Here is a 10,386-nt window from a genome sequence, read left to right as displayed (position 1 = left end):
ATATTTTCTCATTTTCAAAGCCACCCTCCTCTAAAAGCATTTTCCTATCCTAACATAAATACATTCAAGATCTCTTAGATATGACAAATATGAAAAATGCCAACGACATTATGACGCCCATGTCATACCTACTGCAACAAAATTCTTTCCCATTATTGCAAGTCTTTCATGATTTCGTATGTATGTTATTTGTTCTAAACACGCTCTGTATTTGCATGTTTTTTTTGGGACAGTTAGGCCAATTAAGACAAACTCTCACATACAATACATACACAAGACTCGAATCAATGACCTCTTAGTTGGTAACCTAAGCTCCCAACCAACATACGAAGTCATTTCTATTCTGGAGTGGTCCTAAGGAGTTCTTGTGAATGGAATTTGAAACTTGAAAATTTTCTTTGGCAGCACTATAGTGTTAAGTCTAAATACTACGCCATTGAGATCTCAGGAAAACTATAAATTAATTACACAATAACAAAGCACTAAATTTTCGAAATAAAACCATTTCTTTTTTTAACCCAACTAGCTAGAGAAATAAAGTTTGTTTCGAGGTAATTCGGGTTGATTTAGTTGTCGATCTAGTTCGGAAAGTTGTTCGATTCGAGGCATATTACACTTTGCCTATTTAGATTTTTAATAATTCGAAGTTATGAGATTTTTCTTATTTTAAGAAAGTTGTTCTCAGAAAATTTACTTGAATCTCATTATATATTTGAATTAAAAGTTTTAAAACTACATCAAGATAATCCAAACTCCAATTTCAACAAATTTAGAGTTGAATTGAACATTGCGCTAAGATGAATTAAAAAGTGATTCGATTTGAGTTTAAATGAGCTGAAACAATGCACATTTAAATGTGTTTAGAGACTTCAAGATTATTGGAACACCAAATGATCTTAATTAGCATCTCGCATGCTTAAAGTTAGATCAAGTGTCTTCACAAAATGAATCAAATGACCCTAAAATTACTTGGTTTCAATATCATTAGGGTACTTAAAAAATTTTAAAAAAAAGATCTATGATCAAGAAATTTTTTATTTATTTATTAATAAAACCCACACAATGGGGCTTACATGTTAATTAAAAGGAGATTACAAGTCTTTAGTGAACCAAGAGCCCTCTAAAAAATAAAAATACATCATTGGAAACAAAACGTACGAGCCGATGATCTAATCTATTACAAGATAAATCACTAGAAATAAAACCAAAAGAAACAAAAATTTCAAAATTATTAACCCAAAAACAAAGGAAGCCAAGGATGAAATCAAAGGGAGAAACCACCCGAGTGAAACCTCCAAGCAACAGCAGATCAACGAACAATAGAACAACCTGCAGAACAACTCCACACAACTACCCATAACAAAAGAAAAGATGCAAAGAACTAAGAAGATAAGATAAACTAACAAGATCAACCACACCAAAAGACCCGAAATCGAACCTCCCAAAACCAAGCCAATCCCAACACAACCAAAACAAAGCAACGACTCTCATCCAAAAAGCACAACCACAAGAAATCGGACACAACTAAAAGAGACCAAACAGCCAAAGTACCAGCAAGCAAATAAACTACTTCCTTTTAGAATTCCTTCTACCACGTTTGCTACCCCCCACAGTGCAAAAGCTTTTTCATCAATCAGATTATCCGTCAAGATAAACATAGCATGAACATCATCTTCATGCCCATGGAAATCTTCCCCATCACCCCAACAAGGTGAGGAGACAGACTCCTCAACCCAATCATTTTGATCCACACATGCTAATTGAGTTTTCAAAACCTCATTTGATATTAATGAAACAAGGACATCAACAAAAACTTATTCGACGGTTCCAACAAAGTCACTGGAGATTTCAAACATCCAGCAGCCAAACCCATGGAATTCACAACATCCCCATTTACAATATGCACCTTAGACAACGCACCCACCAAAGAGCTCAATGCATTATAGACCCCAGAATCAACATCCACTAGAATACTACGAGAAGTAATAGGACTAACAATAATATTAACCATATAATTATTATCATTACTAATATAAAAAGTACTTAAAGGGAAAATAACATCTGGCTCCAATGGAGTATAATCAAGAACCACAACGATATCCTCACCACCTCCATCACTAGAAATCATAGCCGAACTAGAAATACGGTTAACCAAGCAAAAGTTTGACTAATAAGTTCAATACATGTAATAATCTTATGATCATAAATCAGTACATAAATTATAAACCTCACATACAATAACACTAGAGTTGATAAATATAAAATATTATGATACGATAACAAGTAAAGCAGTACAATATGAAAATCAATAAACCACTATATGTGTAAAAATCATAAAATAGTCATCGTATCAATACTACCTATCAGTGGTAATTAGTAAAGGAATCTTATAGATTAGCAAATATTATTGTAAATCATATTAATGTAGTAAATCAGGAGCAATAATATCCATGTAGTAATCTAATAATAGTGATCACATTCTATATCATTATTAGTGCAGTATCATAATCACATTAAATACGTCACATAATAAGCATTAATCAATGAGTAAAAAATACAGTGAATCAATAATAGTAGGAACGATAATAATATAACACTTGTAGCATCAGTATCAGTATTGGTGATAACATCGGTGCAATACAATAAATCAGTAAATAGTGTTGTCAATAACAATATCGATATATGTATCAGTATTAGTAAACTCACAACAATAATAATAAATTCGTATAATGACAATAAGTCAATAAATAATAAAGCCATACAACATTAATAAATTAATAATATGCATTTTAGTAATCATATTAATCAGTAAAAAGCCCTGGCTTAAGCAGTGTTTCTTAGTATTGGTAATCTGTAGTTAGTAACTTTGGCAAAGTAATTAATTCGTTATAACTTCCAATCAGTATCAATACATGAATCAGTAGAGGATCAAACCATAATATTTAAAGAAAAAACCCATCAATTTACTATTCAGTGCAGGTCAGCCAGTCTTCAACAAACATTAGTGAAACCAACCTTTTACATATTTTTCATACATATTAATATCAAAATTTTTAGCAATAATAATAATGATCATCTATTAAAATTTAAAATTTTTTAGGGGGGGCACGTGCCCCCCCTTGCCCCCCCTCCCTCCGCCCATGCTCAGCAGTCTCTATAGAGATTAAATTCATATAGAGTAGAAAATATGAAGATAATACCTATGACAGTTCGATCACTACATTAAAAAACATTAATTACCCTCAAAAGGAGTAAAGCATTGCATAATCTGACCGAAAGCTTATCCCCGACACATTAGCAAAATTGACAAAAGGTTGAGGAAGATTGTGATTGAACTGTAGGTTTTCGACGGCTGGCAAACAAAAAACACAGAAGACAAATAAATTCCTCAACTCAGAAAATTAAAGGAAAGAGTGCGTAAGGTTACTCTGATAATCAGATCTAGAGTTTTTGCAGCATTAAAACCTGCAAAAACAACAAAGGAAAAAAACCTCGTGCTGTATTGAGACAAATAACTAAGAAGATATCTCGATCAAAGATGAGGCGGCGGAAGAAAGGATTAGAGTTAAAATTTAAATATTAAACTAACCTATGAGCAGCTCCATAACTGAAGTTGGGTGGGCGTCACAAGGAGGAGAAGGCAGTTGATGATCATTAGATATATGAATCTATCGTTGACTATGCCACCAGCGTCGCAGAAGCGTACGCCGTTGCTAACTGCTATGGCTTGCGGCTATCCGTTGCGACTTTTGAGCCGACAGAAACAGGAATAAGGATGGCTTGACAAAGATCGTTACCTTTGCAGCGAACTCCCAACACGACTTCCGAACATGCTCCGAAGAACAACGACTCCGACAGGACCAACGAAGGCGAATAAGCAGCGACTCTTTCAAAAATATTCTTCACAAGCTCCGAAGAGCTTCTGTCGTGGCTTCTGATCCTACAGGAGATATCAAACAACAATAAAGAAATGGAGAAGAGGTAAAGCAAACCCGTTCACCTGCGAGCAAAGCAGGCGAAGTCGAATATCTTGCTGCGCACCTCCTATGAGCTCCCGCCGTGGCTTCCTAACACCTCACGCGAAGCAAAAAAATGAAATGAGAAAGAATAATTAAATGGAAAGACAATGGAATTCGAAGGGGCATGTTAACGTTATTGAAGTTATAGAAGGTGAATGGTCCAAAATAATTTGAGTGGAGTGAGCGAGAAGAAAGATATGGAGAAACGACGGAGAGAGGGGCAAGCCGAAGAGTTTCACGCGGCTCTAAGTGATCAGAACGGTGTCGATCAAGCTTCGTTCATCCGGTCATCCTTTCAGCTTCTTGAATGAGGTCTACATAAATAACAATTAATTATATGAGTATTATTTTTTGATTTATTAATTATTTATAGTATAATTGATGGTCAAGATAATTTAAGAATAATTTAAATGGACGGTCAAGATTTGCTAGGGAAGGAAATTCAAGCACCTTTTATAATAATAATCGTATAGATATAGATATAGATTGGAACTGAAAATTAATAGATATGAAGTGTATAAAATGAATGTTGTAGATTAATTACTTTAAATTTATTAATTAATGATATTTGATGCTGCTGCGAATAAATTTAAGAGCCATTTAATAAGAATTCTAAATGTTACGAATTATAGATGTAAATAGTATAGATAGTATAAATATATCATTTGATGAAGGGTTTTTTAATGTAAACGTAATGCAATTTTTAAGCATTAAATGCAATATGACTTTAAACGTAATACATTAAATACAATTAAGGATAAAATGATACGGGAACGTCGGAGCTCTGCTAGGGTTAGGGTTTTCTGGCGATTGGCGACTCGTTTGGGGGTATTTGGAAGATTGACATTTCGGCTTCAGCAAGAGTTCATTTGGAAGATAATGACAAAACTATTAACGTCAAATGGAATGGCTTTAAAAGAACTTCAGTTTTTTTTTTTAAGCTTATAATATGTGATGTGGTTTTTAATGGCTCCTCTAGCTCTGCACCGGGTCCTGATGGTTACACTTTTGATTTCTATAAAAAATCTTGGCATATTATTGGGCATTATTTATGTAAGGCCATCAATAGTTTTTTTTACACTTGTCATCTCCCCAAAGGGGTTAAAGCTTCTGCCATTATTCTTATTCCCAAAAAACAGCATGCTAACAACATTAATGATTTCAGGCCGATTTCTCTATGTAATGTGTTCTACAAAATTATTGCCAAACTTCTTGCTAACCGTATGAAACCTATTTTACCTTTTATTATTCACGAGAGCCAGGCTGGGTTCATTCAGAACAGAAACTCTACTGATAACATTTTGCTTGCCTCTGAAGTTCTTAGAGAATTTAACTTTACCAATAATATTTTTTGTGCTAAACTAGATATTAGGAAAGCTTTTGATTCTGTTTCCCGTAGTTTTTTATTAAATAGAATGAGGCAAAAAGGTTTTCCCGATATTTTTATTAAATGGGTCAAAAGTTGTATTTCCAATGTTCATTTTTCAATTTGCTTGAATGGATCTTTGGAAGGGTTTTTTAATTCTTCTTCTGGTCTTAGACAAGGTTGTCCTTTATCGCCTCTTCTCTTCTGTTTAGTTATGGATGCTTTATCGTGCAGCTTATCTTCGATTTCTCTGGGTTACAATAAAGCTGGTTTTAATTTTAATGGGAATAATTTTAATCATCTCATGTTTGCTGATGATTTACTGGTTTTTGGGTCTTCTAGGGCTCATTATGCCAGAAGTCTTAATAAAATTCTTTCTGAATTTTCGGATGCTTCAGGTCTTAGTATTAACTCCTCTAAAAGTTCTATTATTTTTTCTAATCATTCTATGGATGCTGAGCATTTTTGTAGTATTATGGGGATATCTCAGAGGAATAGTTTTCTTACATATCTTGGGATTCCAATTTCGGCTGAAAGACTTAAAGCTAATCATTTTCAGCAACTTTTAGGTATTATTACTTCTCTGCTTGATGGCTGGAAGGTGAAACTTTTATCTCTGGCGGGTAGAGTTCAATTCTTGAAGTTTACAATTTCTAATACTCTTGCCTACTGGATAAAAGGTTCTATTATTCCAAAAGGCATTTGTAAATCTATTTCTAAAATGTGTTCTAAGTTCCTTTTTCATGGGAGTATTAATGGTAAAAAAATTCATATGATTGCATGGGATAAAACTGCCATTCCTAAGAAGAAAGGTGGCTTAGGGATAGCCTCTATTGATTCTCTTTATTATAGTTATTACTGTTCTTTTATTTGGAACTTGCTGACTAAGAACTCTTTGATTACTTCCTGGTTTAAGAATAAATACACTTCTCCATGGAAACCTCCAAATGCTAAAGCCACTAAATTCTGGAAATATATCTGTAATACAGCTCAGAAAATCAAGATGCATCCTAATTTTCAGATTACCCCTACGGCTAACTTCTCTTTATACTGGGATCCATGGTTTAATGGGAAGTCTCTTGCTGATTGTTTTCCGGTGGCTAAGCAGTTCTCTGAATTACACATTCAAGACTGTATTAGTAATTCTCAGTGGAGATTGCCGGATTCATTTCCAGATTATATTGGGCATGTTATTTACTCTGTGGAGATTAAAGAGCAACCGGCTTTGGCTTGGGACGGCTCCTTTAATCCTAAATTTAAGAATTTTAGTACTTCTTACTATGACCACTTGGAGGAGGTTTCTTGGCATAATTATGTGTGGCACAAATATTATTCTTTGAGATACTCTATTTTTACTTGGATGGCTATTTTGCAGAAATTAAAAGTAGCGGATCTTTTGATCAAGAAATCAATCCAATTCCCTCCTGACTGCTGTTTTTGCAATAAAGCCAAGGAAGATCACAACCATCTTTTCTTTTATTGTGACTTTACTTTTCACGTTATTTCTAATCTAATTCCTGAATTTAAAACTTTCTTATTTAGACCCATTTTGATTCAGGTTTTAGAATTTATGGATAATACGCGGCACTTTAACAAAAGGGAGAAAGATTTCAGCTGCCTCATTATTTGTTGCACCGTCTATCATGTTTGGAGAGAAAGGAATAATCGGCTATTTGCTAACTCTTGGAGTTCGCCGGATACTATTATTAGCACAATAAAAAAAGCTATTAAAGTTAAGACGTGTAGCTGGAATAACTACAATCACCTAATTGAGAAATTCCAATTCTGATTGGGTTCCTACACTTCGGTCTTGGACTGTCTGCTATGTCTAGCTGGAATTTTTATCCGGCTGTTGTTTTCGTTCAGGTGTGTCTTTAGGTCTTTGTATTAGTCTTTATAGTCTTACTAGTTTTTTGGTTCACTGCTTGTTCCCTAGTCTGTATTGGTTTCGTTGTTTGACTCGCTTTTTCTTATTTCTGGATTATTGTAACCTTTGTTTTTATTAATAAAAGGGCTATGCCCCGATTTATCCCCAAAAAAAAAAAAATATGTGATGTGAATGGGCTTTAAAAGCATGGTAGTGAGATAATAAACGAGTGAATAAATGTTTTGGAATGATGTGAAATTCTATCTATTTTAAATGAACGATGTAGATTAATTTAAAGTTTATAAATGAACGATTAGGATTTGCTATGAGTGGAATCCCAAGCCACTTTTATATAGTAGTTTAGATATATATGAACCCATTTATAAGAAAAAAAGCCACTTGAAAAGAAAATACACACAAACTATAACTTTTTAATATAAAAACTATACAATGCATAGTCCTCGGCAGCTCCATAACAATCAGGAATCAGCAGGATGACTTTAGTATGCTAATGAGGCATCATTATCTTAATTAATTAAGATATAATATTGATTACCAATCTATACTACTATATAAAAGTGGCTTGAGATTCCACTCATAGCAAATCATGATCGTTTATTTATAAAGTTTAAATTAATCTACAACATTCATTTAAAACTCTTCAGATTCTTTTATTTTTCACTTCATCCAAAACATTTATTCACTCATTTATTATTTCACTACCGTGTTTTTAAAGCCAGTTCACATCACCTATAATAAGCTTAAATAAAGTCATTCAATTTGCCGTTAATAATTTTATCATGCTCTTCCAAATGAAATCCTTCCTAAAATAAACTCCAGCTGAAGCCGAAATATCATACCCTTCTAAATACCCTTAATTGCATTTAATTAAGACCAATTAATTAAATACCCTTAAAGGCATTTAATTGTTGATCCCATAAAATGTAATCATTCTCCATAAAATATACTTAGTTTCCTACTCTTGATGTCATATATATATATATATATATTGTTCTATATTGTTTCTTAAAATAAGTTTCAAAAATGTTTTGCAGAAAAATCTTATTTCCAATATATACATATGCTGCATTACGATATACATCTCCTCTTCATTCTGAAGTAAGTTGAATCAAATTTATTTTTTCTCTAGCAAATTAGTATAATTTCATGTCATTTATTCTTCATTTTATAATAGTAAAAATAGTCAATAACCAATGTTTAAATAGTCAAATCTAATTTATAAGAGCCAAATTTATAGATAATGTCTTATGTTTTTTCCTTTATTCTTATAAATCTTATAATTCATAAAGGGCTCAATATTTATTTGCAAGTTAAATTTAACTAAATAGGATATAGTAAATCTTATCAATCTAGATAAAGTAAAGAGTGAGCTTTAAAAGTTGAAAAAATTTTAGCATGATAGTTTCTAGGGAGTTTTATGGAAGCGACACGCTGTATAGATTGAGTACAGTGATCAGAAGTGTGCAAGGGCTGTTGCATCGATGCTCGGGTGCAGTTTTAAATATAGGCACATCATGGTTGGTTGGGGGCAAAGAAGTCTTCTTGGCAAAGAATTCTGGCAATTATGGTAGGCCAAACTACTTTCCTTCTGATTCTTTTTTTCCGCTTTTGAAGATTGAGCTTGTCATTATTCTATGATCTATTTGAATTTTGTAATTGGTTTTCATGTATTGGTTAATTATATTTGTTATGCTTATGTGTTTTTTTTTTCTTTTTCTCACTAAAAAAATGGTTGGTTTATTTTTTTTCATTTACGTTTTGAATTTGGCTTGGGATGACTAATTGGAATATATTCACCATATCTTTATTCAAATCAAATTTATTGTCTTCTTGAAATGAGCAGGGAAGCGATGGATATGACTTTCATTACCATATATTTGTTTAGTTATTTTATTTTTTTTTTTCATGGGAATATGAAACTTTAATCAATTTTAAAAGCTATTAAACTACTCTTCTTCGGCTTCATTATATATATATATAATTTTATTTCAATAATTTATCTTAATACAAATATAATATAAGTATAAATCATCTATATTTAGAAAAATTATATATTTCATATCGATATAAAATGGTATATCTTGGATAAAACATATCATAATTTTTTTTTCTTATGATAGATATCTTTTATTTCTAAAATTTTATTCACGTGTACATGATGCACGTGCATTTATACTAGTACATAAAAGCAGACTCAAATAAAGACAGCGGCAGCAGTGTACGCGTACCCTGAGAAATTCGCCGGCGTCTCAACCTTTATCCACTTCCCTGCTCCAATGTCCAAAATCCAAGCTCCATAATTCCCTCTGCCATCGGCAGTGCCTCCACCATTTCTGACGGCTCCCATCACGAAAATCTTGCTGTCTCCCATCGTTGCCATGCATGAAGTCTCCTTCATCCCCTCTGCTGCCTGAGCGATCTCGTTCCACCCACTCCCTCCCCTATATTTCCTTGCCCCTATCCTCCCCACACACCACAACACGTCGCCTCCGGCAAAGCAGGCTGACGAGCCATTTTCTTCCGAGCACAACCCTTCCTCAGTCAGCCAAACCCCCTTCTCCGGATCGTACCACTCCGCTGAATCAGTAAACTGCCCCATGGTTTGTGCTCCATATCCACTTATCACCCAGAATATGCTCCCGATTGCCACTCCTTGACTCTCGTCTCTTTCCTCCGCCATTGCCGGCAATGCCACCCACTCATCCGCCTCCACGTCGTAAATCTCCGCCGTCCGCAGTGGGTTCCTCATCTTGTCGTGCCCTCCGGCGACGTAAACCCTCCCGCCAACCGCCGCACAAGCGAAGAAAGATCGTGCGATTGACATTGCTCTGCCCTTTCTCCACTCCCCGGTGACGAGATCTACAATCCACACATCTGGAATCGGATCGAGCCTCACGGGATCCCATCCGCCGACAAGGATCAGCTTCCTTTCGACGGCAACGCAATGAGAGAACAACGGAATCGGCTCTGGCGAGGTGAGCCGGTGCCATGAATTGTCTGTGGCAATATAGACGGATATGGCGTAAATCGGCAGGCTGAGATTGGTGGCGTTGGAAGCGATGGAGGCGGCGGTGCCGCTTAGGGCTTGGACAATAAAAATAAGATGCTCCGCC

The 10,386-nt window shown here is 34.5% G+C and overlaps 1 protein-coding gene across 1 annotated transcript in view; it reads right to left on the bottom strand.

The window, feature by feature from the left end:
• Positions 1-9,467: 9,467 nt before the first annotated feature.
• The window catches only part of LOC110110881 (F-box/kelch-repeat protein SKIP20-like), a 3,657-nt gene continuing 2,738 nt past the window's right edge, over positions 9,468-10,386 (bottom strand). The window contains exon 4 of the mRNA XM_028696482.1: positions 9,468-10,357. Coding sequence (XP_028552315.1) covers positions 9,468-10,357 — 890 coding nt within the window. The remainder of the gene's footprint in view (positions 10,358-10,386) is intronic.

Source organism: Dendrobium catenatum, unplaced genomic scaffold (genome assembly GCF_001605985.2).
Source record: "Dendrobium catenatum unplaced genomic scaffold, ASM160598v2 fragScaff_scaffold_743, whole genome shotgun sequence".
NCBI classification, from domain to species: Eukaryota; Viridiplantae; Streptophyta; class Magnoliopsida; order Asparagales; family Orchidaceae; genus Dendrobium; species Dendrobium catenatum.
Note: the sequence above shows the minus strand (reverse complement) of the source record. Positions and strands in the feature narration are given on the sequence as shown.